This window comes from Heterocephalus glaber, unplaced genomic scaffold (genome assembly GCF_053883595.1).
Source record: "Heterocephalus glaber isolate CG9 unplaced genomic scaffold, H.glaber_assembly_v1.0 deba00001460, whole genome shotgun sequence".
NCBI lineage: Eukaryota > Metazoa > Chordata > Mammalia > Rodentia > Bathyergidae > Heterocephalus > Heterocephalus glaber.
Window position 1 is genome coordinate 12365393 of NW_028258307.1, and position 27973 is coordinate 12393365.

General features: G+C 37.8%; 2 protein-coding genes across 7 annotated transcripts; one reads left to right on the plus strand and one right to left on the minus strand.

Annotated features, from left to right (window-relative positions):
* Nucleotides 1-479: 479 nt before the first annotated feature.
* On the minus strand, nucleotides 480-20413 carry Npy1r (neuropeptide Y receptor Y1). 6 transcript variants are annotated; one of them, XM_087216889.1, is made up of 5 exons: nucleotides 20008-20412; nucleotides 18749-18823; nucleotides 8889-8995; nucleotides 2374-3218; nucleotides 480-2273 (listed from the first exon to the last, which is right to left on the minus strand). In XM_087216889.1, exons 4-5 carry the CDS (start codon nucleotides 3070-3072, stop codon nucleotides 1821-1823), a joined length of 1152 nt encoding a protein of 383 aa, XP_087073015.1. In that variant the 5' UTR covers nucleotides 3073-3218; nucleotides 8889-8995; nucleotides 18749-18823; nucleotides 20008-20412; the 3' UTR covers nucleotides 480-1820. The 6 variants fall into 6 exon arrangements, with proteins under 6 accessions (XP_087073015.1, XP_087073014.1, XP_087073018.1 ...); XM_087216888.1 differs by having other exon boundaries at nucleotides 18749-18844; XM_087216892.1 differs by lacking the exon at nucleotides 8889-8995 and having other exon boundaries at nucleotides 20008-20413.
* Npy5r (neuropeptide Y receptor Y5) lies at nucleotides 18881-27735 on the plus strand. Its single transcript, XM_021261215.2, has 2 exons — nucleotides 18881-19713; nucleotides 25134-27735. The coding sequence occupies exon 2, from the start codon at nucleotides 25148-25150 to the stop codon at nucleotides 26486-26488; it is 1341 nt and encodes a 446-aa protein (XP_021116874.1). The 5' UTR covers nucleotides 18881-19713; nucleotides 25134-25147; the 3' UTR covers nucleotides 26489-27735.
* The last annotated feature ends 238 nt before the right edge of the window (nucleotides 27736-27973 follow it).

The following is a 27973-nucleotide window of genomic DNA, read 5'->3' on the forward strand; positions in this document are numbered from 1 at the left end:
AAAAGTCAATGTAAAAAGTTTGGTATTTGTTTGATTTACAAGGCCAGTGACTCAAGTCTCTAAAAATCTAAAAGCTTTATTTCAGTTAGGAGTGAAAATAATACATTACAAAAGAAAATTGCTTATTAAAGAGAAATTTAACAAGAAGAATCCAAGAAAACGTCAGAATGTGAGTACAATGTGAGCATAAGTGAGAGGAAAGGAAGGAAATTTATTCATTATTCATTTGTTGGTTTTAGAGTATTTTCTGGAAAACCTCTAAGTAGTTGGCACTGTGCTGTATGCACTGGGGACAGTCATGTTTGATGGTCTCTGTCTTAAAGAAGCTCTCAAGCTAGCAAGATAGGGTGGCTTGTCCATCTTTAGATAGACTAAAGAGGAGAAAATGTGTCATTAGAGAGCTGATGCGGGTGCAGCGCAAAATCATGGCAGGGAAGGCAATAAACAAGAAAAATGAAGCTAAAGAGAGACACATTAGAGACTCTTCAGAAAAAGCAAAAACAATTTTAATAAAGTGCTTGCCCTTCTGAAATCAAATACATTTAATACTTTGTATAATACATTGCAGATATGTCTTGTTCTTCAAAATGTCTTTTCTCAAAACATTATGAGGCTCAATCATGGTTATAAGATTAAGTATATTAGCACACCACAACTATTCAGTACTCTATATAGTGTGTGGTTTATAAAATTTCACAAATCACACAGTTTATACGAACTAACATGAGCTATACGAAGTTTCTAGGTATTTATCCTTGCTAGCTGAAGTGAACATTTTTTAAACATTGTCTCTTGGTATTCTTAGCTTTGAAAGATGGTCAGTGAAAGTTAAAAATAATTTACTATATAGGCACTGCTGTATAGAAAATACATTTTCTATTTCTATATATTGTAAGCTAGAAATACCTTTCGAATTGCGTGACGGTGTCTGAAAGCTTGACAAACACTGAATAGTCTGTAAAGGATGAAAAACCTCTTGACTATCAATTCAAACGAATATAGTTTATTTGCAGTAATACTAATTTACTTATTAAACTAAATACTCTGAAATGCTTTGGTCGTCAGGCACCAAAATAGTTAAGAAATAAGGGAACTGATTTCCCACTTAATTCTCGTGGGTGGTCTAATTCCCTGTGTTATTCACACCTGAAAAACATTTTTATACATTTTCAGCTTAAATGATATTCAGTTAGAAGAAGCAAATTAAGTCCTCTCTTAACATTAGAAAGAAAACTACAAATCACTCCTGAATAACTTCAAACTCTCTTTTGGTTCCACATTCTTTTTTTTTTTTTTGGTACTGGGAATCGAACTCGGGACCTTGCACGGCAGGCAGTGGAACCGCTAAGCTAAATCCTTGGCTCCTGGTTCCACATTATTATTGTAACTTTTGCATGTTGTTACTTCTGTAACAGAATAAAGTGATGCCTCTCATTAATTGGGTGACCTGATGTAATGACATTCTAATATAATCAAGATGGCCCAATATAATGCAAGTCTAAGGGGGCTTCTGGAGTCACTTTACTTCCAAGAAATTTCCTTCCAATAGAGTCTCAAAGTCCTTATGTGCATAATTTTATAAAAAGCACTTTCAGGAAGTCTAGTTAAAACTATTGCCAGGAGATTCCAAAGCCTGCACATTTTGTTCCAAGTGTAATCATGACAACCATGACAAAAGCACTAAAAAGCAAGACAAGAAATTCTTGGTCTTTCTCAAATGATTTCACCCCCAATCTTTGGGAGGACAGGTAATGAAAGTATGCGGCAAGTTGTGCTTGCTTTTAAATAGGTGTCAGTGAGACCATACACTCCAAGAACTTTCAGACTTTTTCGTTATCATCACTGCTGATTTTTTTAAATGCAATTGGGCTTGCCTGCTTCAAAGAAGTCTTTGACACATCTGTGTGCATGGTGGACATGGCAATTGTCTCATAGTCATCATCCCGAGAGCGGAAATCACAAAAGTTAAAGAAGAACTGCAAGTCCCTCTGAAAGTTTTTGTTCAGGAATCCATAAAATATGGGGTTTACACAAGTGGATATCATTGCTGTGAGGTGGCACAGCAGGAATAACAGGTTGTGGTTGCACGTGGCAATGATCTGGTGATTCCAATCAAACACAGTGTTAAAGATGGTAAGAGGCAGCCAGCAGATGGCAAATGCTACCACAATGGACAGCAGCATGATGTTGATTCTTTTGTTTTCACTGGACCTGTACTTATTGTCTCTCATCTTGTCCATCATGTTATTTCTCCTTTTTAAGCGTATATATATCTATAAAGAAAAGAAATGAGTTTAAATAGAACTACTTGTTTGCTGAGTTCTTCAGAAAGAAGGTAAAAAGGAAAATAATAAGGGGAAAAGGTTTTCTTACCTTAAAGTAGCATATAAATATAAAGCAGAGTGGACCAAAGTACTGCAGCACCAAGAGAAGAGTAGTGTAAGACAATCTGTGAGAATCCGATGGAAATTTATCAAAGCATACCAGCTTGTCTTTGAATGCATCCAGCGTCACATTCTGGAATGGCTCATCAGTCAGCACTTGATAGATCAGGAAGGGCAGAGAAGAAGCCACTGCAAGAACCCAGATGACAGCAATACCTATGTAAGCATGTCTGTTGTTTGGTCTCCACCCTCGCGGGTTGATTATCAGCTGATGTCGCTCCACAGCAATAAGTACCAGAGAGAAAATGGACACAGTGATTGAAACACACTGCACAAAAGGATTCAGTTTGCACATCGTCTCACCAAAGACCCAGTGGTCCATTAGCGTGTAGACAAACGTGAAGGGGAGACACATGATAGCAACAAGCAAGTCTGAGAAGGAAAGGTTCACGATGAGGATGTTGGTGACATTTCTCATCTCCTTTTGTTTCAAGATGATTAAGATCAAAGCCAGGTTTCCGGAGATCCCCAGAATGATCACAGCTCCATAAGCAAGAGCTAAGGTAAATATCACAGCCAAGGGCAGGTGACAATCATCATTTTCAAATGCCAAAAATGGGGAATTCTTCTCTGACAAATTATAGTGAACTGAATGATTTTCAACCTGGGAAAATAATGTTGAATTCATTTTTATTGTTTCTGTTGTTACAGATTGGACAAATGCACAGTATGTTTCTTCAAATCATTTTAACTGTTCAACTTATTCTTCTTTCCCTTATTGGAATCCATTTACTGTAATTATTCTCAATTCTTCATTCCCATGAGCTGAACAACCTATAAAGAGAAAATGACCAATTCAGTTACTAATGGCAGTCAAAATGAGTTTTGATTTGTGGAACTCTTTAAAGTGAAGACATTGAAGTAAGTAAACAAAATATAATCTTGTAAATGTCTTTTTTAAGTGGAAGAATCATGCAAACATTTTGAATTTTAAACTTCTTGAAGTATTTTTAATTAGATTGTATTACACATTGAATTTCAGTGATCTAGGTAAGGTGTATATAAATCTCATGCTTCCCCAAGTCTTATAGAAACAGTACATCTGAACATCCCTACACACTATAAAAATGTGAATGTATAACAACTTAATGCACAGATTAAAATGTAAAAAATACAAACCAAAGAAAGCAAAATAACAACACATACTTAATTATTCATTATATTATGTAAAAGGTGAAATTAGCGCAGATGTCAAGTTGTAAGAATAGTTGTAAGAATAGTACATATAATGGTGCTTTTTAAGACAGACATTATGTAGCACAAGTATATTCAAAGGGACATGATCAATTCAGGAAAATATCAGAAAACTTTTCCATAAGAGGGAGTGTGGGAAGACTAAATGATGTTTTACCCAGGAAATATTTAGAATGGTAGAGAAACCATTACCATATTTTAATATGTGGTCTGTAGAATACAAGATCCAGGCTTAGAATATTATGTCTAATTATACAAGTTAGAAGTAGGACCAAGGGATGCACTTTAGTTTTAAAAATCACATCATTATGAGGAACAGAGGTTTAACCAAATGGAATTAATTGGCTACAAAAGTAGCAAGAGATCCATCACAGGGAAGACCACTTTGAAGAAGTCTTGCACTGTGTAGGAGCTCTAAGACTCCAGGATTTTTTATTAACTGTCCAATGTCTTCAAAAGATTTCTAAAGGCTTTACCTATGTGAATATCCGCCCTTCCCATTAGACTATATGCGCATCTAATGCAAGAGTATACATGTTAGTTGTAATTTTGATTTCCTACAACATTTTGTGACATAAATATTCTTGTCTTACTAGCAAGACAAAGCACAGACAATAGCCTTGTAGAGATTAAAAGCTCCTTTTAAAAAATCTCTACTTTTTTCTAAATTACTAAATAGACATGAGATGGGATTTCTTATGTTAACTAAGAGACTATTGTGGCTGTGCTGAGAAACTGAATTGCATTTCTTTCTTTCTTATGTGAGAACAATAAAGAAAATTGTGTACCTTTTTTTCCACTGAAATGAAAATAAGAAATTTAGTGAAGACAAAAATGCATTTGCCTTTTAAGTGATTCCTTTAATAAACCTTTCTTTTAGTGGTCCTGCTTTCTAGAATATGGGATGTTTCTGCTATCAATCTGCATTTTGGCCTCATAAAACTGAAAAACAGTAAAATAAAAGTTATTTTCAACAAGTCAAAATAAAGTATTAAGGAATGATAATGGAATGATTTCGAGTGGAAACATCATTAGAAATGTAGTTCTTTCTTCCTCTAGGGAACGCCTTGGAATGACTGCCTAACACTAATGGTGTAATCACACGTCTTCTCAAGAATTCAAAAGGCAGAGGGAGAATCATCAGTTAATGCCAGTTTGGGTGTGAGAACAAACTTTGAAGCGGTATGTTATATAATTTTTACTTTATTTTTGTTGTGATCCTGGGGATTGAACTCAGGGCCTTCATGCTGAACTACATTCTTCAGTCTTCTTTATTTTGAGACATGGTCTCAATAAAATGCCCAAGCAGGACTCAAACTTGGGAGCCTCCTGTCTCAGCTTCCCAAAGTGCTGGGATTACAAGCATGTGCCACTATGCCTGGGACTGCAACAGGTAATAATTTTAAAGCTTTTTTTGAAATGCCTCACTTTATTAGCAATTCAAAAAAATTAGCATCATACTTCATATTCAAGTTACTATAAAGATGTTTGACATTATTTTGTAGTTAGTTATGAGTTTTTCTTCATTTATGCTAATAGTAGCAGAGTAGCCATGTATATTTCCATTATTTTAGGGCTCCTCATGGCTGCCTGTCAACAAGTCCCACCAGGCTAATGAGAAACCTGGTATGAGACACATGTAGGATGGATTACTGTCCATCCTGAGCCTGACACTTAAACATCTTTACATTATGCTTTTTTCCCATGCTGCACTCTCATATCCTCAACAGGAATGTTCTATCCTAGGCACGCCGATCTCTTCAGTCTACCAGGTATAACTGCCTTTCCACCACTGGTCATTCTCCCTGCTTGGTGTTCTCTCTAATCTACATCCTACCCATTCCTCAAACCACCATTTAGTTCCTTGATTTCTTAATTGGATCTCAGCCATTTTAATTAATAAATAAATAAATATATATATATAGTCTTTAAGGTAGGCATTGTTCCTACTTTATAGTGCCTTGAAAATACTATTAATAATAATATTAATACTAATAGTAATATTATTATTAAAATAATATTATTACTCTGTTGATGACAGAGTAGATGCATGGTTGGAATAGTAAGTTCTTGTCTAAATCAATCTGAACATCAATAGCTGAATTCTATTATAATCTTTTTAAATGTAAAATGAATGTTTATTATAATAGTCATTCTATGAGGTCAGGTAGATAAGGAAAAAATAGTACTTTATATTTAAAAAGGGAACAGTTTCTGAAAGAACATTCATTTCTCCAATACATATTTATTTAACACTTATTTTGTGACAGTCTTTGCTTTAGTAGAGAGAACAGTGACCTTTATGTTGTTTTTCTGGTATTGTGGACAGAGGAACACAAGAAAAAATGAAGTGAATGATACAGTATGCTAGATGATAATAAGTGCTATGAGAACAATAAAGCAAGGAAGGAAGACTGGCCTTGTTGGGAATCAGTTTACTACTGGAGTAAGAAGAGGCCTCTGATGGTCTGAGAAGATGACACATTAGTTAAGATCTAAGAGTAGTGAGTAAAGAAGTCACATGGATATTTCATGGATTGCATTATGCGTGGAAAGAGTAACTATAAAATCCCAAAGGCTGGAGTATATCTGGTATGCTAAGCAGCAAGTGAAAGAGGAATGAATACAGGAGAAATTAGCAGAGAATTAATTGGGAAGGCTACAGGGACAACACAGACGGCGTAGAACTTTATTTTAAAGGGATTCACTGCTTTTTACCTCAAAGAGATGCTACTGGAGAGTCTTTGGCAAAGGCGTAAAATTTTACGACTTTTGCTTTAAAATTGTTACTCTATCTGCTGCCTCCAACACATTTAAGAAGGGAAAGAGAGTAAGCAGAGAGATTCATCAGTAGGCCAGTGCAAAAACCTAGGTAGAAGGTGATGTGGGCACACACCAAGATATTACAGTGGAAAGGAAGAAAATAAGTTTTATATCCACTGATTTACTTTTATGATTATGGAAATTCATGAAAACAGCTATTAAATTATTTCAGTATATGGGTTAAGAAGACAGAATTCTTACAGATAAATTTAGGTAAACATACTGAGACTCTACTCCAATACCTTTCAAATTATATTTGATGGGCATGCCCTATGAGGCATAACAGTTTTCCTACTAAGTAGAAGCCAATTTAGCTATACAGAAAATGCAACCTTTAGCTTTTTGGTTTTGGGGGGGTGGTTTGTACCAGGGATCAATTGAACTCAGGACCTTGCACCTGCAAGGCAGGTGCGGTGCCACTGAGCTAAATCCCCAGCCCTGCAATCTTTAGTTTTTAAAAAGTGTTTGAAAGCTTCTTTTGCTAAGTGCAGGGTTGGTAGTCATTCCTGTTGAGTAAAACAGTTTAGCATTGGATAAAATATATATTTTCAGTTCACCTTAGTATAATTTCAATAAAGAATAATCGTCAGAAAATAACAGCAGTAATAGAGTTTACATACCTTATCTTTGCAAAAGAAAACAATTTGGTGTTTACTTTTCCAATACATACCTGTAAAATAAATTCTACAAGTACAGACATTACAAAAATTTAAGACTGTTAAATCCAGTATAGCTGTCATGTACAGAGACAAAATAGAGATACTACACACAGCACTACTTGGCCAATTAGCCCCCTTGTAGGAGGAAATCTTATCCTTCTTTGCAATTAGAATACTGGGCCTTCTCCGCTTACTCTTCACATGCTCTTCCTACCTGAAAAGACAGCTCTCTGGGCAAAATTGCTGCAAAAATAATTTTTTTCAAATACCAAGACTGTTTACCTCTTCCATTTGGGAAGACGCATGTGAGCATGGTTACACACAGTGTCTCAAAGTTACTGCAAGCTTATCTAAACCAGTTATGTAATGCTGCGTTCCTTCACTGCACAAGGAAAGGGCATGTTCAACAGACAGCTACCTTAAGTCAATAAGGAAAGACTAATAAGGTAGTAGTCAGGCTGCAGCCCTGGGATGGAATTGGCCCCAACATCTTTCTGGTCTCTCTCTCTCTCTCTCTCTCTCTCTCTCTCTCTCTCTCTCTCTCTCTCTCTCTCTCTCTCTCTCCCTCTCCTTCCCTCTCTCTCCCCTAGGGAACCTGTGGAGGACCTGGGTACTGTCCTGATGGACAGGTGAGCTCTGCACTTGCCCCCACCTGTATGAGCTATCCCACGAGTTACCCCTTGTGCCTAGGCGGGGGAGTGGGGAGGGGCAGGGCGAATCACTGAGAGTTGCTCAAAAATAAAGAAAGAAGGCAAGAAAGAGGAAACATACCACCTCCTCTATGTTTTCTCTGTGCAATAGGAGTTACCAAGGAATGAAACACGATGCATTTGGTCAAAATTCCATCTGGTGTGCTTTCTAACCAGTTTTATCACACTGTGGATTACCCGGATTTCTTCTATTCCTCTCCCCCTACCCATACATATGCGCCCATCCATCTCTCAGAAAACGTCCCTGCCCGAGATGACAAGAGTCTGGCAAACAGCAAGCATCCACACCAACCCGAAACAAGCAGGCACCAGAAATCCTGTCTCTCTCTCGTTAGCTCAACACCTGTCTTTAAAACATGCACATCTCTCCATTCTACCTGGGGATCCACGGGACACCGTCTTCCTGGAGTCCACCCCTAGACTCCCAATCCAGCACGATCCAAAAGAAGCGCAAGCGTTCGATGATTAAAACTCCGAAATAGGAGCAGAGGGCTTGGGTGTCTGCCAGGGCGCAGGGACAGACTGGAAGAGCCCTTGGCAGGGAGCTCCGGTTCGATTCCAGCCTAGACTAGTGGGGAGGGGCGCCCGCCCTGGGGTCCGCGCTCCGGGGCCAGTCTGCACCTCTACCTCCAGGGAGGGCGGCCGAGGGCCGCGAGCCAGAGGCGAGGGCAGACGCCTCGCCCGTGCCACCCACCGCTCCCAGCGCGTCCCAGTGAGTGACTCCAGGAAAACTCCCGCCCCGCCAGGACAGCGGCTCCAGAAAAATGTGAAAGATGAGGGAGGTGCGGGGAAGACCAAGGAGACCACCTTTCCGTTCTCCCGGGGCTTTAAAGAGAGCTTTGGGAGAAGGAAACTTGGATCCCACTCCACGGACGCGCGCAGCTGCCCCAACCTCTGGAGCGTCCAACACCTGCCTGCGCCCATCGAGGCGCAGGGCTGACTCCACGCCCCAACTCAGTTTCGGACACTGGCGTCCTTTCCCTTCCTCTCTTATCCCTCTCCCCATCAACGAGCGGTTTCTCAAAAGTCCCTTTAAAAAGCCTAAACTTGAAACTTACCCTCTTCTGAATTCGTCTTTTTCGCCCGTTTGTTACAGCAGGAAAGGTATCCTGCGAGGGGCCAGAAGGAGCTGCAAGGATCCGCTGCTATTTCTCTGGCTCAAACCCTAAAGATTGGTGAAGATAGGAAGAGACGCCCCTTAAAGCTGAACTCCACCTCATCCCGAGATCACATGACGAAGCCCTGAGGAGCACCCGGGCTCCCCACACCCCCAACGCCTCCCCTGGGAGATTCACCTCGAGGGCGCGTTGCCTAGGAATTCTGGAAAGAAAAGCAATTGAACGTGAACCACGAATCGTTAGACACGGAGGTACAGCGCGGAGCAAAGTGAGCCTTCATCCCTACCGAGGCCTTGACTCAGGGAAGGCAAGGAGATTCTACAAGGCTTTTAAAAAGTCAGTGCCACTGTGATTTCTCCTTTGTTTGCAGGTCAGTGCCATCTTGTGGCCGAAGTCCTACCTGGCTGAAACCTTCGGCCTAAACCTACCTCAAGAATGAAAAGTGTTTATTTATGAAATCCATAATTCACTGCCAGGACGCCACTAGTTTCTTGCTTTTTTTTGTGACCCGTAACTCACGCCACTACCAAGAAGTTATTTTTTTTAGTCTATAAGTGAACAAAAAGACCTTTAAAAAAAAAAAAAGCCACAATGGCGAATCTCGGTTGAGAGGGCCTGGCCTTCAAGTCCTCCTTTGTTTCCACTGAGAAAATGCATTGAGTCATTTGTTCCCAGCATCTAGCTGCTGTTTGTAGTTTTGGGGGGCAAACACAATGAAGTGAACATTTCCCTGATGGTCCAAGAGTCCATGCAATTTCCTTTGTGCTTAACCTTCTACATTACGGAACATTACAAAAAAAGAATTCACAAAGAGGAGATCAGTGGTACAAACCCGTCATGGTGTTCAGTGATTCCAGCTAATTATGGACACATTGATCTCAGTGCTACATGGTTCTAGTCTAGTTTGAGAACTCAGAGTTGGGCAATAAACACACCACATCACCCCGGTGATTTAGTAATGTTGATGATTAGAACTTCTTCCAAATCAAACTGTCACCAGAAACAGCCTTCCTAATAAAGATACGGGCACTAAAATATGCATAAAGATTTCACTACAAAACAACCCTGATCACCTTGTGTCTTCAAAGTAAAAATAAAATAAAATTCTGAAGCATATGGAGCCGCTTGAACTTAACACTGTTGAAAAAAATATTTTCTACTGCTGCTTGTGGGAGTGAATAATCATTATTTAAGTATGCTTATTTATATATTTGTATATTATATTTTGGTTTAAGATTATTTATGTAAGTGGTGATGTACACAACCTCTTTTTCTCCTCAGAAAAGTTTTTGAAAATATTTGTTATAAGACATTTTATGTAGGCAGGAAAGGATTATGATCAAGAATAGCAGGATCATACTATAAATATACTAAGAGTAGATAATAATAGATATGAACGTGCATTTTAAAACTCCACAAACAGTGTATTATGTTTCTACTAATTTGGTCTACCCCATGTTCCTGGAAGAAAATTTCTCCTAGGAGTTGATCACCAAATCAGTCTTAGCCTCCTGCAAGAATTACAAATGGAATAATTTAATTCTCTACTAACAACATATTTTTAAGTAAAAACTTGTGGTATATCAGCAAATATTATGGATTTGAGAATATGATTTGTACTAGATACTTTACATTCTGTATTTTCCAGGAATGTTAATAAATACAAATTTGCAATAAGGCCTGCATGAATGTGACCATTGCATTTTACTGTTTTATTAAGTCAGTTTTTATGGAGCATTCCCCTGAAGACAAATCTATAAAGCTACATCCTTGAGATATTATATCAAATACAAATCTTTGAAAGATCATTGGTCTCAAAGACTTTTTTCCATGTCAAATTTTTAGTACAAAGAGAAGTTTTGACATGCTCATCCATAGCAAAAGTATATAATTTTCCAGAAAAATATTATTTAATAAGTCTCTTTTCAGGGTATAAACTAGAAAAATTAGGGATGATGTAGTGACCAAATACAACAAAAAGTCCTCTTATCATGCAATCTTATGGAAGGCTTCAAGTAAACAAAGTAATCAGAAAGCCTCAGAAGATATATGTTAAATTTTTAAATAATTTCTTTTTCTACTCTTAAGTTAGATATGTTTGTATCTGAGATTCAGACTAGATAAAATCTCACCTTTGCTAGGGATAGAGAATATTTTGGAATGCTGTGTATTTCTTACTGAGATTTCATAACAGCCTGACATACAGACTATGACTGAGATAATTAGGTTGAAGACCTACCTCGTGTTCTCTTACACAACAGTCTTGCTCTCTCATTTAAACTGAAGAGTAGGACTGGCTCATTAAATCTAAGCCAATCTTAGTTCTATTTTCTAAAAAAATGGAACATTTTTATAATCAGACTAGGCCTTTAAATTTTATGATTCAATAATTGTTTAGGTAAAAGTGAGTCACTATGTTTGCCACTGGAACTTAAACACTGTAATTACTTTGTTGTCTCCTAATGAATTTCTGCTGTAAGGGCTAAAGTTCATGAAATGCTACTCATCCCTGATATGGGTAAATTATCATACAGAAGAATCTTGAGAGACATTAAAATTCTCAATGAAAAGTGAAATGCAGATAATATTGTCAAGGAAGAAATCCGCTGGGGTAGAATTGACCATGAAGCATACTGGTGAAGCAGTTCCCATTGATGAATTGTACGCCAAGTTTTGTGTGTGTGTGTGTGTGTATGTGTGTGTGTGACTTATCTTCTGAATTTACAGCATTGAAAAATGCAGGTAAAATGCCCTTTTATGGAATAAGATTGCTTTATGAGAGCATAAAAAAATGCTTTCAGTAAATCTGTGGTATAGCATCAGCTGTAAATGAATCTCAAAGTTAGAGTATTAAGATTTCTTTTTTTAAAAAAAAAAAAGAGCCAATGAAATATAGTTGGTAAATAGCTTTGACTAAATTTGGTCAGAAATAGCCAATAGGTAAATCTTGGAAGCAGTTTATGTGTCCATAACAGAAAAACTGATAAAGAAAACGTGGTATATATACATAATAGAGTACTACTCTGCCACAAGTGAAAATAAATTTGAATCATTGTAAGAAAATGGATGCACCTTGAGAACATAATGTGAAGTGAAATAAACTAGACACACAAGGTTAAATATCGCATGGTTTCTCTTGTATGAGAAACCCAAATTATTAATAAGAAGCAAAATAAAAGATAATGGGAAGTAGCGAGATTTTTCTCAAATGGAAAGGGGATGAGTAGATGGAGGGAGAGCAGTAAAAGGGGAGGAAAAGGGGATGAACAAAGGAATTAAGATGGGTAAAAGAAGAAATAGTCAATACAATCATTTTATTCCATTGTTTTTTGAATTAATCATTGGAAAGAAATGACAATTTAGTGAAAATGTAATTATACAAGTACATAGACAAGCTATTCAATTCCCTCTCATGTGTAGAAATCATTCCTCTTTGTAGATTTGCTCATGATTTGAAATGAGAATGCACTTCAATAAAGTTTTCATTTGGTTACTTAGATTATACATGTTTTCCACTCTGTCAGAATAATACTCTAGAAAGTTAAGGCCCTAAAATTACTTAATAAATATTCAAACTTTGTCTGCAAGATGTATATTGTCAGGCAACCTTTAGACAGTCAACAAAAGTGTAATGCTGTCTTACAAAAATGTAACATTATATATTGTATGGTGTAATGAAAAGTTTTGCCATTGTTACTATCATTGTTTTGATAATTATTATTATCGCCTCCATATTTCTAGTCAAAGAGATAGGGTAAGAATAGCTAGTCAGAAGGGGAATTATGAATGCCACCACCAGGAACTTCTGTCATCTATGAGAAACATCCCTAATTGTTCATCTTCCCCTGACCCTTTCCTGAGGTCTCTGATTTGTTGTTAGATTCCTTTACAATACAGTACTTCAAATAGCAAATCTTGGTAGATCAGACTTGGCCTAAGGTGCAAAACTAAAGCAGAATTTTTCCTGAAGAAAAGAAAAAGATTCCTTATATACACCTAAGTAATATAAAAAATGGAACAGATACAGGTGGAGAAGTGTCCCTGGATATCATTTTGTTAAGGTAAGTATCCTCTCTTCATTCCTTTGTTTGGAATCTAGCCATTGCTTTTCTTTCTCCAGATGCATATAAATCTAGAAAATATCCAAAGATGCCTATAGTATAATCTGATTCCTCTGAATTCAGGACATCACTTAGCTACCTCTCCCCTTGCACCATATGTTGGTGTGAACAATACAATTGCATAGACAACACATTTAAAACTCTACTTGAGCTTTCAATACTACTCACAAATTCTCAGTGTTCAGTGACTCAATCTTCTCCTCTCCTAAATTATTTTGAAATATCCCAGCTCTCTCCCAGCCCCCTACTTCATACCTTCAGTTTCCACTGAGTCCTCTTTTTTCAGATGAGCAAAGGCCAGCGTGGATTTCTTCCCTAACTCTCATGTCTCTGGTTTTGGTAGTGGATCTTCTAAACAGCTGTTTTAGCCTCAGACTCTGAGTCAACGTAGTCTGCTGAGATTTCCCAGCAGCACCCCAAATACCATGAGACGTGGTTAAGCCATCTCCCCTGTGCTCTCCAGAGTTGTTGACCCACACAATTCATCAAATCGTGAGCATAAGAGCTATGAGTTGTATTCCACTAAGTCTTGTTGAGGTTTGTTAGATGATGATAAAGTAACTCTAAACATCTGTTTATTTACTGACTTATTTATTTGCTTACTCTATTTTTTGGCTCAGTATTAAAATAAAAACAAAAACTAAATTGCTCATCTCTGTCTCATAGTGACTCCCTCGCCATGTGAAATCTTCTCTAGCCACTTTGTCTTTCCTGGCTAACCACTCCGAAGATAAGCTACATTTACTATCCTCTCACTTTCTCGTCAGATATGGCCCAGCTGAAACTGATTCTGCCCAGGACACCTGTGAATAAAGCCAGTGGACACAAGTCACAGTTTATTATGTTTATTCTTTATGTTACAGTGGACCCTTTTCACTATCTTCTCTTCCTGGAATTTTATGTTCCTTCGATTTCACTACCGCCACACTTAAGCCTTCAAAGTTTTCCTCACTGGATATTTCCCAGTCTTCTTTTGAAGGGTCTCTAGTTCTGAGGTGTTTTTCTCTCAGGGTCCTATTATCTAAGTGGGTTAAAGAGAGCCTGTGTGTACTACCCTGAACAAGTTCCCAAATTGTTTTCTTCTTTCACATCAGGCTAGGGCCTGTAGCTCAATACCTGCCCACACCAACTCAAATTTGCACATCAAATTGCTTTAAAATAATCAAACATAATTTGAGTTGTTTAGAACCTATCCACTTTACATGTCCTGCAAATCTCCACCAAACATCTGCTAATCAGATAAAACAATTCCTGCAGCTGTAAAGGGCACCAAACCACTGCTGTCTCTTAGAGTTCTCTGTCCCTAAGGCTCCCCACCTTTCTGCTAAGTGATGTCACCTAGATGTGTAAAGTCCTCTCTCCATTTCCCTTTCTCTCTCAAGAATTCCCTTGTCTTATCCTCTTCCGGGTGGTAAGCCGGCCCTGCTCTCCCTGGAAGTGTCTTGCTAGGGGACATTGCCTCTGTCATGGAACCTTTCCAGGCACCACCCAGATATTGTGCCTTTCATGATCCTGTTTCTTCCTTAATCAACCCTGAATCAAACTTGCTAAAGAACACAATCTTAATTGTATTCTTTTCTTAAAATTCTTAATGGATACCCTTTGCCCTTACATGTTCATAACCCCAAATTTCTATCAAAAGTGTAGACCTCTGCTAGGTTTTCTTGGCAAGTGTATTTCTGAGCTCATGGATGTGATCTTAATCATCATTATCATCCTTTTTCTTCAAGCCAGAACTCAAGAATCATCTCTGGCATTCCTTTCTCTCATACTCTCAAATCCAATGTGTCATAGATTTTCATTATTTCTCCTCAATATCTCTCATACGTGTTCTTTCACCTCCACCAGCTTCCAGAGCTATGGAGTCATATCTCTCTAGCCTAAATTGTCCACTTTCTCTCTGTCCAGATCCTTCAGGCAAGGTGCAAACCATGTTCTGTTAAGACCTACTCAGTTTCATCCCCTACTTCAACATTTTGAGTTAATTTGAACCATTCACACTTTTCTGAAAGTGTCATTTTCCCTTCATTGCCCAGGTTTTACTAGTCCATTCCCTCCATCTGGCTCTTAACTGGCTCCATCCCTCAAACTGCAGTTCAAGGACCTCCTCAACTGTCAAGGCCTCTTGTATCTTTTCATCTCTCCACTCTCCTTCGGATTGTTTCCTTCTTATTTACACCCCTGTGCCACTCTAGGCTTACTTCTAATGTAGAAATTGTAACACTTTATTGTCATAATTGTTTAATTGCACAGATGTACCATGATGCTGTGATCTCTTGAAAGCACTGACCATTATTTCCACTTCTTTCCACTTACAGCCTAGAATAATATCTGACATATCAGAAAATGCTGAGGGAGTTTTGTTGAAAGATTTAAGAACTAGAAATAGTTGGGACTAAGAGAGATTTTGAGTGTCACAGGTCAAACCTACTTAATTTCAGAATTTGCAGATCGGATAGATCATTGTCATTTTGTGCTCATACATTTTATGTGTATTTCTTTCTACTATGATCCCCGTGAGCCTTTCTGTATTTTTGGATTTTCTTATGTGGTAGGTTTACTTTCCTCACTAAGTTTAAGTTTGAATAATGAACCCTACCACCTCTGAAAATGCTTACAACGTCTCCTGGAGAAAATATATTTTTTTTACTACCTACTGGACAACATATTTTTAAAAGCTGAATTACCCAGTAGAATGATAAGAGTAAAAATATGGTAACATGGATTTTGGAAGAGGATGCTATTCAAACATGTTAACTTTTGATTATGGGCTTGTACTGTGAACATTTCTCTAAACATTCCTTTTAAGGACTACTCAAAAACATACCAAAAATAAATAAATAAATAGTTTCCCTTCCATTTCCACTTAAATATAGTAAAGCTATATTTAGACTTAAAATTGTATTTAAAGCACTAACCATGAAAATTAGATGGCAAATGGAAAAACTTTAAAAAATAATATTAGAGGAAACTTATTGATGTTGTTGTTTCAGGGGAGTTTTGATCTGCAAAAGGGATAAATTATGTGGCCTATAAGTGGATTTACATGATACGACAGTGTACCTCTAAAGATATCTATGTTGGCCCCCTTTTTATGTATTTTGGATCACAAAATTTTAAATAAAATTAGATAAAGAATGATTTTTCTTACGTAAGACAGCAGAATTTTTGAAAAGAATCAAATATAATTGTATAATTATTGCAGAAAAGATAATGTACCAGATAAAAAAGGAAAACTTTAGCAACACCATTTTGTTCCTTCTTTTTTCCTTTCCTGTTTGTCAGATATGGGAGACAAACAGTATCCATGACTTCAAACTTTTCTCAAGATACAAAATGATTGCTTTTCTACACACATCTTTAGTGTGTCTGTGTTAATGATAAATATCATCAGTATTCAGAGTTTAAAGGGGGCTCCAAGCCTGCTAGTTAAAACATTTCCATTTACAGACCAAGAAAGTAAAGACTTAAAGATCAAGTGCTTTGTTTAGAACCGTAATACTAAGATGGGGTAGAACCTGTCAGCAACCAGATGCTCTAAATGTCTATTACACCAATATGCATGTGATGTATGATCATATAACTGAACATGTATGTCACATGGAAGTCTGTATGCATTTTCAATGTAGAAAGTTCACTTTTAAAAAGAGCTGTACATTCTCTCTGGAGATCAGTCACTACTTTATACTTAATGGTTTAATTGTCAAAAGGGAAGTAGAGGGTTACTTAAGGAGCTCTGGGCTCATCAGAAGAAGCCAATAAAGTATTTACAGTGCCCGGTTAGGGCTTCTAAATTATCACTGACTTCTAAATTATCATCGACTTACTTGAGAAAGTGATTCAATGCACACAACATTCTTGGTTAACATATAAAGAAAAGTTTCTGTTCCATGAAAAATAATCGTGTGCATTTTACAATAATAGATTAGTTCCTCATTTTTAAGTCCTAAACATTGGTTTATATGTCAAACTATTAGTATTCCAAAGAAATTAATAAAACAAGCAACATCATAAATACATTTGGATAACACACAGAAATGACCCTTACCACGTCTTTTAAGAATTTAAATTTACCATGATGGAAAAAGTAGACACAGAAATATTTATGCTTAATGGGTACAACAAAAATCCTTAGAGAAAAAAAATGCATCTATTAAAATAATGCTGTTTTCTCCAGTTTATTTACTCCCACCTCTCCTAGAACTAATATATCAGAATCACATGTCATTTGAGATTAAATCAAAGTACTTTAGTAACTGTCCTCCACAAATGGTAGCTATTATTGAAATGGAACAATAATCTTGCCAAAACAACAGACATGTTCCTCAGCAAAGTGTTACCCCAGGCATAATTGTCCAATAATTTGTTTTAAGAGTCTCAAGTGATCTATAACTTTCACCTTTACAGATAGACAAGTTCTGTTTCATAACTGACAACAAATCATGAAAATTGAGATATAGCCAGTTTAATTTTGTAACACACACAAAATTCAACTTAATTTCCCAAATGAGCATTTTATAAATACTGAGTAGGAAAAATAATAAAGCAGAGGTGGACATTACCATTTATGTTCCCAGAGGTAGTATGGCCCCTGCTTGAATGCCACTCCATTAAGTGGAAAAAAAAATTCTATTATGTGCTATATAGAAATGATGATCAGTCTTAAATCCCTTTGGAGAAGCTTGAAAGTAAAAACACATTTATATTCACAGCTTTTCTTTGTTCAACTTATTGCTAATTTCAAATTAAAAATTTCTTCAAAACAAAGGATCCTTAATAATTTGCTAACTCATACATCCTTAATACTGTATGTCATAATGTGTAGAGAAAAAATTCTGCGTCCTTTTCTTGGGCCTGGAATGTTTGTGGCTGTGGCAGGAAGGGAACGTGAGTAAGTTAAACAGAATCATCATCTTAGTGACTGATGCATGGGCCTTTCATTTTCATTAATAATAACAATGACTCACTCTCAAGGTTCACATCATCAAAAGAAAAAGCAAATGTGTAGAAAATAAAAACTAAAAACTTCTTGTGTTTTCAAGATGCAATAGTATGTACCATAGACTTTTTGAGTGATGGTAAGGGTGGGTTTCACTAGGAAGTGTTTTGGAAAGTCAGTGTTTGAAGGATATTGCTAAGCCCGTGTGAAGGATGGAAAGATGGAGATCCATGGGGCCATGTGTAGTACATTAATTACACAGAAGGTGGAGCACAGAAAGCCCACGACCAAGCTCTTAATTTCTCCATTTCACTCCTTCTTGACACCTCCCCATCCCTTCTTTGCCCCACTTCAGAGCCCCATGGGCTTGCTCCTCACATGCCTATTATGTGAAGCTCTTGTGGACAATACAATGTTTCAGAAACAAAAGGTAAAAGAATAAAATGGAAAATGTCTTTTCTTGAGGCATGTGGAAGTTCTTGAGGCATGTGGAAGTAATTTTCTGGCTGACAGACTACTAAACTATACATATCCCTGGGGTCTCAAATGCTAGATCAATAGGAAGGGGGCACAGGAATTGCTGTCTGAGCTCTTGGGTAACAGCTAGCAATTGCTGCCCCAGAAATTTGATTTACAAGTCATATGGGGTAAATCAGAGTACCAGTACCATGGATTATACTCATCAGGCTATGCCATGTCGGTCACATAGTAATGTCCAGTTTTAAACATTAAGCACATACCTTGTTCCACAGCCTGGGTGTGTCCAGAGATCCGCGGACCTGCCTCTGGAAGCCCACAGGTCTGCTGCCTAGTGACTGAATAAAATTAACGCAAATCTGCATAATTAAAAAAATAGAGATTTGGAAAACATTAGGAATGGGAAGCACGTGGGGGAAGGAACGGAACCAGATTTTTGTTTGTTAACTTGCTTTTTGTTTGTTGTGTGTGGGGAGTGTCACTACCAACGACAACTCTTTACATCCCGCGTCTTTTTCTTAGTGAGTTCACTCTTGAAAGGAGCTGATTCCACTTCAACCTCCCTTTGGGGGGCTCCACGCAGCCTGGCCACCTCCGCTACTGCACCTGAGGTGGAGTGTGTTCCTTGCTGACTCTCTGGGGTCCCCTGAACATTGCAGTTTGCCTTCCCACCTAGGCTTCTTCCTCATTTCAAGAGGGTGCAGGAAGAGGGGGGGTTGTTCAGTGTTGCCCACTGCCCTCCAACCCTAACAATGAGACAACCTGGGCCTTGACGCTTTTCTCGGGAAGGCTAAGCCTTAGAATTACTCCCACGCCCACGGAGTTCATTACCCGCCCGGGGCAGGACCCGCTGCCTGAGCCTTTCCTCCCCAAGTAAACTTGGCCCTGGGACCCTAGGCCAAAGTGGAGGGGCGACACCCAGCAGCTTCTTCCGCGGGCCCGCAAACAGCGAGGTGAGGACCAGGATGACCTGGGATCCCGGCTTTGGGAGAGGCGCGAGCGAAGCCGGCGCCCTGGAGCAGGCGCCCTGGAGCAGGGTCTCCGGGGGTCCCTGGAGTAGTCACGTGTTGCCCAGGCGCCTCTAAAACCCTGGCGGCTCCAGAGCTTCCTCCACGTCGCCACCGCCAGGTCCTGCTCCTGCCGCCGCCGCCGCCGCCCGGGTGCAGAGCGACCGCGCTCGGCTGAGTTTCCGGGAGCCCCGCGCCTGCAGCGGCCCGCGCGCCCCGAGGTACAGCCCCAGGCCCTCTGCCACCCGCGCCGCCTCCAAGTGTGGCACCGAGGGGCCGGGCCAGTCCTGGCGCGGGCGCAGAGTCCGCGTGGGCCCCGGGAGCCCGCACCCGGTCCTCGGTGCCGGAGCCCTGGGGGCTTCCAGTGCGTGGGGTGGGGAAGCCCCGAGCGCGCGGCTGGAGGGATGCAGGTGAGGGTGGAGGCGCAGGCTGTCAGGCGGGAAGGGAGAGCGGGAAGGAAGGGGTCGGGCTGCATTCTTCCGTGCGGGGGCAGGTCCCTCCAGACCCCAACTCACCCGGGGTGGAGCAGACACGAGTGAACGCGGGAGAAGAACGTCCCGGAGCCTGGCTGGGAGGGTAGGAGGCGGGTGGACAAAGCGCTCCCCCAACTGGGCGAGCCCGAGGTGCAGCCCGGCGGGCGTCGGGGGCTGGGGACAGCAGCCCTCGGGGTACCGGGCCAGGGCTCAGCCCCAGCCAAGCTCTGGCGGGGTCCAGGGTGACGCCGCGGTGCAGCGACCTCCAGCTGCCGTGCTGTCCCACAGCTGCCGAGCCCCGGAGGCAGCTGCGCCCCGAGGTTTGCGCTCCTACATACAGGCGGCCTCGTATGACAAACGCGAGTGACAAACATACACGCGTCCATACACCTCACATTCCAGGGAAGCAAATCCTTATCCCCTAATTTACAGGCAGGAATGTCGTGTTAGCTGGAAGCCAACGAGCTTTTGCCACGGTCCACAGAAGTATTCTCAGGCGCTGCCAGTCTAAGGCTATTTTGCAGGCTCAGTACAATCTTAAATTTCAGATTTCTCCAGGGAAGAAAACTCTGCTGTTAGAATTGCGAAGGGAGGGTGGTGCGTGCTTGCATGTTTGTTAGAGCAGCAAATCTATAATTATCTGCTCAATTTTGCCGAATTTTAGCTTTACGTATGGGAATATTTGGGAACATGGCATCTTGCAGTCCCGCAAGATCACAGGTAAACAGGCAATAGTTGATATTTTATCATTGCTAGAGGAAAAAATGCATACTTTAATCTTTCATGTGACTAGCATTCTTCATGAGAATGATAGGCATTTTTATAAGGTAGATAATTATTCTAGCAAAGAAATCTTATTTAAATGCATAAACCAGTCTTTCAATATCTTTGAGTTCTCTGTAGTTCCTCTTTTTATTCTTTTTACCTTAAAAAAAAAAAAGTTGGTTTCTTCAGTTTTCATTTGTCTCCACTTCATTTATAGATCGATTTATAAGAAAATTAAAGTAATCTTTATTACCAAGGCATTTTCATTTATCAAAGTTGCCACCATGTAAAGAACTCCCCTCCACTTTTGTATTTAGAAAATTACAGTTCAATATTTCAGTCGAGGGTCTTGAGGGAGCAAGATACAACCACACAAAGGAAAACAGCATATAGGAAAGGTTTCACACACTCCAATCTGTACCTGATTTCTTCTTGAAGTAGTATTCTTTATTGCATGGTTAAGACATTCTCTCTGGTAATAGTTCACAATATCTGTAGTAATCTGATATGAAATAAGGTTCACATATTGAATGCTTTTATTATGTATAAAATATCTATGCTGTCATTCATCATAACACTTGTTGAAAAGCGGAGAGTTATTGCACAGATTCACATTTCCACCGTAGGTTTGCTTATCGTGTTTTTCAGGAAAAAAGGAAGAAAAGGGGTAAGTACAAGGAGAAATATTTTGTGCTTAGTTTATTTATGTGATTTAAAAGTAGCTCTTCTACCTTACATGTTCAACTTTAAAACAGACAACTTAAAACTTATTGAACAAAATTTCCCTGATGTTTAAATGATTCCTTGACTACAAGGAGGTGATTTTAAAGAAACTAATCAACATGTCCAGTCCTACCCCCAATTGCAATATCCATTATTTAGCTGTGAGAAGAAATACTCATTGGAAGAAACATTCACAGAATGTTCATTTTGTGCAGAAAATTAGGTGAGCTATTACGAGTGGATACATTTCTATGGTAGACAAAGGTGATGGGGCTAGAACAGGAGAGATTTGATTACATAATCCTAACAAAATAAAGTGAATAAGTAAATGTTGCATGAATAAATGAATGCTAGAAGAAAAAACATAAGGAAAAGTAAGGTAATTTACTAATTAATTGATAGTTACATAAGTATCTATTATATTTAACAACAGTGTAAACATATATGCTGTAATGGAAAGAATATATAAGAATCCCATGCATTCACCACTCATTTAGAAACTTGTATATCTCAGGCAGTCTACTTAGTTGCTCGCTGTGTGACCTTGAATTAATCCCTCCTAGAATATTCCTTGCATAATACCTGGTAGGAGTAGTTATCTTTCTGCCAGAAGAGCAGAACACCTAGCATCTTAGGTAGCTGATAAATGCTTGTTGAATAAAAAAAAAGAACAATTAATCTTACTTAGCTATCATTAATGAAAGCAGCCACCCCTTTAAAATTATGCATAAATTTTTAAAAATACTTAAATATTACCCTCATTTTCCCCAGTGTACAATGAATAGTCAGAATTGCATTTCTTTCATCTGCTTACTAAGGGATAAGTGGGTTTTATAACCTAATGAATTCAATATTTGATGTCCATATATTCAAAATAGAAGAGTTTTAGTAACAAACTGTGCAAGCTGATGTGCTTTCCATTAACTGTATTTTTGAAATTTTAATTTAATGTTAGTTATGTGATAGTCATTATTAATAAAGACAGACAATTTAAAAAGTTAAAGGGCTTAATTATAATTATTGTCTATGTGGGCATCTTCTCATTCCATTTAAAACTTTTCTAATTTCAATGGAGATAAATATATATACACACATATATATTTATACATACATTATATATAATATATACATATATAATACTGTATATTTAATATATGTAATACTGTACCTTTAATATTCCTTTGATGATTCATTACTGTTATTTTATAGCTGAGAATATTAAACTCTTTGTCTAAAGTGATTACTCAGAAATATTTACTTAGCATCCATTATACGTAACATAGTTTGTTAAGCACCTCAGTATCATGAAAGTAAAACTTTTCTTTAATCTCTACGATTTGACCCCATATCCTGGAAATAATCTGAATTTTAGGCTCCGCTTCTATTGCCACAAATTTTGCTGTGTTTCTTCCTTCTTCAAAACAAGGAAGACAGCAATTTTACTATAAATGAGTGTTAGATTACAAGAGACCATAAGGCCATAGTAGGAGGAATTGTCCGACTTCTCTCTTTTCCTTGCTTTGTAGTTAGTAGAAGACAATGCAAACAGCAATTATAGACCTAACATTAAGTTAAGGAAAATGATTCACTCAAGAAAGTGAGGCAAAAGAACGCTGAAGCAGAACGTAGTTACCAATAGCCTGTGCACATTGTAAGGATGAATAGGATTATGAACAAGCTGGATTGAGCCAAGGGGCCATCAGAACTTGGGAAATTAGGCAGAAATACCAGTCAGAGCTGCTTTTCCTAGAAAGCATTAACCAGGGGAGGTGCTGGGAGACTATTGCCTTGTCATCTAGGGAATAACCTGATTCAGGAGGGCCTGTGAGTCACTGTTGTACCAGGAACCCTTTTTCCCTGGAGACAATGTCCATGGAAATTGTTGGGTAGGGTTTAGGAATAAATGAATATGAACTTGGGTTTTTAAAATAATTTATCTTTACTGGGATGTACTGAGCTTCTGAAAGTAATTCCATCAACATGAAATCAGTGGTAGAAATTGTGAAAAGCTTCCAGTTTTCTCACAGCATGATGATACCTGATATCACCCTATATAAAAACTAAAGTTACACTTATCTGTAATGAATGAATGTGTATAGTAAGGTTTCCTACTTGGAAAATGATTGGATCAGAACCTACAAATCCCTCTGAAATTGAAGATAACAGTGTTTACTATTAATTTACATATACATTTCTTTTTAGAATTTTAAGTATAATTTTTCAGTTATAGATATAGACATATTTAGATAAATATTTATATATAACAAAAATGCTTTTTCAAGGGCTGGGGATTTAGCTTAGGGGTTCTGCTGCCTGAGTTGCAGGCCCAAGGTCCCAAGTTCAATCCCTGGTACCCCCCAAAAAGTGTTTTTATATACATATATATATATCTCAAGATTTCTATAACAATGTATACTTATAATTAACTTTCCATCTTGAACGTTCTGAAGGAAATTCTTATTAAAAAATAGAAGTGCTTATTTTTATTAAAAGGGAAGAAGACTTTGTCTCCTATTGATATGTTAGAGGTCATTTAGTGCTTCATTAGGCAGTACTATAAAATCTCTAATATGGAGATGTAAATAAGTAATACCATTATGAGTGACATTAATTTCACTTTAAATGGAAAAAAAGCATGCGATGATGTGTTGCGTTACAATCATTTCTACATTTAACTTCAAAATACAATATTTTTCTTAAATAATGCAAATTTATGGAATCTTTCTTAAGCTGATATTTATATTCAATTTTAAATTAAAAGGTAAACAGTTAACATTTATTTTTAAAAGGACCAACAGCACTTCTGTCTGTGGTTGCCCTAATTAATGATAACCTAGCATAACTCCAAGGACCAAGATTGATCATTGAATGATTTTAACATCCAGCATTGTATTCACATAATGACTGTACAGCTTGATAAACATTTATTTAATGCCCACTACGTACACCTAGTTTGTGAGATAGTGTCCTACACATGAGAAGCTTAAATCTGAACACTGCCTAAACTAGGTCCTATTTCGGTTGCTACAATTTTGTTTGAACATTCATTCTCTTCTAAATATTTATCTGACACTGACAGTGGTGAAGTTACCATACATTATTATGATGGATACCATGGTGAGTAAGGGATAGGTAAAGATTCTAGGCAGTTTAAAATTGCAATGTAGAACATACAACATCAGACAGCTATAATCACAGTATTATGGGAGTTCAGAAGAGGATATCACATCCTTTGGTAGATCAGGAAATACTTTAGGACAGGTGACTTTTAAGTTTGTCCTTGGTACCTGGTATCATGTAAAAAAGAAAGGAATTTTAAGGAAAGATTATGTAATGATACTGTGTACTGGGTATATTGACCAGAGAATAATAGTAATGAGCTACTATAAATAATGTATCTTAAAGTTATTACCTACATTTGCTTTTTACTTTCCTTACATTATTTATTTTGCACAAATTAACACAGCATAGAAAACTGATGATGGGTTTCACTTTCCTATAATTGCTGCCCACTGAATTTGCACTGCACTTGGAATCAAGTAAAGGCCTCACTAACCTGTCTTAGGAAATTAAAAAGGTAATGGGAACAAATCATACAACTTAGTTTCCTTCTGAGTGGATTGAGTTATACTGGCCATGTACTTTATTTCAAGTTGCTAATGAATGTCTTTTTATTCCAGGCAAGACTCTTAATATGGATTTGGAGCTCAAAGAATATTATAACAAGACACTTGCCACAGAAAATAATACTGCTGCCACTCGAAATTCTGATTTCCCAGTCTGGGATGACTACAGAAGCAGCGTAGATGACTTACAGTATTTTCTGATTGGGCTCTATACATTTGTAAGTCTTCTTGGTTTTATGGGGAATCTACTTATTTTAATGGCTCTCACAAAAAAGCGTAATCAGAAGACTACAGTCAACTTTCTCATAGGAAATTTGGCCTTCTCCGATATCTTGGTTGTGCTCTTTTGCTCACCGTTCACACTGACCTCTGTCTTGTTGGATCAGTGGATGTTTGGCAAGGCCATGTGCCATATTATGCCTTTCCTTCAATGTGTGTCCGTTCTGGTTTCAACTTTAATTTTAATATCAATTGCCATTGTCAGGTATCATATGATAAAGCATCCTATCTCTAACAATTTAACCGCCAACCATGGGTACTTCCTTATAGCTACTGTCTGGACATTAGGTTTTGCAATTTGTTCTCCCCTTCCAGTGTTTCACAGTCTTGTGGAACTTCAGGAAACATTTGGTTCAGCGTTGCTGAGCAGCAGGTATTTATGTGTTGAGTCATGGCCATCTGATTCATACAGAATTGCTTTTACTATTTCTTTATTGCTGGTTCAGTATATTCTACCCTTAGTTTGTCTAACTGTAAGTCATACCAGTGTCTGCAGGAGCATAAGTTGTGGATTGTCCAACAAAGAAAACAGACTGGAAGAAAATGAGATGATCAACTTAACTCTTCACCCATCCAAAAAGAGTGGGAATCGGGTGAAAATCTCCAACAGCCATAAATGGAGTTATTCTTTCATCAGAAAACACAGAAGAAGGTATAGCAAGAAGACAGCCTGTGTGTTGCCTGCTCCAGCAAGACCTTCCCAGGAGAACCATTCGAGAGCACTTCCAGAAAATTTTGGCTCTGTGAGAAGTCAGCCCTCTTCTTCTAGTAAATTCATGCCAGGGGTCCCAACTTGCTTTGAGATAAAACCTGAGGAGAATTCAGATGCTCATGAAATGAGAGTGAAACGTTCCATCACAAGAATAAAAAAGAGATCTCGAAGCGTTTTCTACCGATTGACCATACTCATATTAGTGTTTGCTGTTAGTTGGATGCCACTACACCTTTTCCATGTGGTAACTGATTTCAATGATAACCTTATTTCGAACAGGCATTTCAAGTTGGTATATTGCATTTGTCATTTGTTAGGTATGATGTCCTGTTGTCTCAATCCAATTCTATATGGATTTCTTAACAATGGGATCAAAGCTGACTTAATGTCCCTCATACACTGTCTTCATTTGTCATAATTTTCACTGTTTACCAAAGAAAGAACAAATGTTGAGATCTTGTAAAACATATTTATGATAATGATGTATATATAATAGAATAAATTTTGTCAAGAAACGGAACCTAATTTATGTGATAGAGCTCTGTATTTGAATGTCAGTTCATAATATCTGGAAGATAATTTTAATGTGTTATAACATGATTAATTCATTTAGTTGTACAGAGTCAGTGTCTATCCAATTTGTAATTTCATTTTAAAAAGTAGTTACATTATCTTCTATTTCATGTCATCGGTAAATAAATGAATGGTATCTTTGTTTAAAATAAAAGTTACATCTAAACAATTCAGTATTTTTGTCTGGAAAATATAAGAAGCAAAAAAATTTCCTAAAGCATATTTTATTTCAAATTTGAACAGTTTCTCTTATTTATCTTCATTTCTACTCCCAGATCTCTTAATATTTAGTTTGTGAAAATACAGAAAATAATGTTCTAAGAAAAATCATAAAATAATGTGTTAATAAAGTCATAACTAAATGGCAGATGTATGCTCAAATCATGATTCTAATTTTAAATGTTGGGTACATTTTTGCAAATCATACGGGAAAATGATTGTCTAATATTTTGAAAATTGGAAAAATTGTCAATTTAACTGATGTTCTAGTAATACACAGTTAATTTACCAAATAAAAATAAATTTTACATATTTTTAGATGAATAGCACAACATTAAACATTATCAAATGAAGTGTTATCATATCCACCTTTTATATTCTAAAATATGAAATAAACAGTATCTATTTCCAATTATTAAATAATTTTAAAGACTACTTTAAGTGTTCACAGATAGTTATATTTTGTCCAAAATCTAGAACAGTTAGTATACTTTGTTATTTTAATAAGATATGCATGTGAAGTCTTACATGTTGTCTAATCAAATATGTCCTTTTTTTACTTTGAGACAGGGTCTTGCTATGTAGTTCAGTCTGGCTTTGAACTCACTATCACCCTAGGCTGGCCTCAAACTCTAGGCAATCTTCCTGCCTCAGCTTTCCTAGTCCTGGCCTTAGAGGCATGCACCACCACGCCCGGCAGAAGTCATTTTTAAACTATTTGAACTCTTTACTCATTTGTTTGTGCTAGTTTTTAAAATAAGTCCCTAGAAAAACTGTGTGTTTGCATTTATGGCTCAGATGTCAAAAGAATATTGATGTTTTGGGAGCCTATAAATGATTTAATCATTTTTTAAATTGATTCCTGTTTGTAATAAGGGAAAACAATAAAAATCTTTATGTTTTCAAATAACAGAAAATTTTTCTATTTAATCAATTAAAAGTTCAATTCTCTGTGGTGGTGTCTCTCTCTGCCCCGTCCTCCTTGCCTGAAGTGGTCCCATATCTTGGAGAAAATGGCACTGGGCTAAGTGGTGCCCTCTGCTGGCTCCTGTTGAACTCCAGCTGAGGAACAACCATGTCGCCTGGTTTCTGTGGTAGATCAGCCTCTGCC

Bases quoted from the DNA above. Each gene is read 5' to 3' on its own strand.
- Npy1r (XM_087216892.1), bottom strand. From the start codon at position 3,072: ATGAATTCAACATTATTTTCCCAGGTTGAAAATCATTCAGTTCACTAT. The intron at 2,274-2,373 runs GTAAGAAAACCT...TTTTCTTTATAG, and splicing joins TATTTATATGCTACTTTAAG to ATATATATACGCTTAAAAAG.
- Npy5r (XM_021261215.2), top strand. From the start codon at position 25,148: ATGGATTTGGAGCTCAAAGAATATTATAACAAGACACTTGCCACAGAA.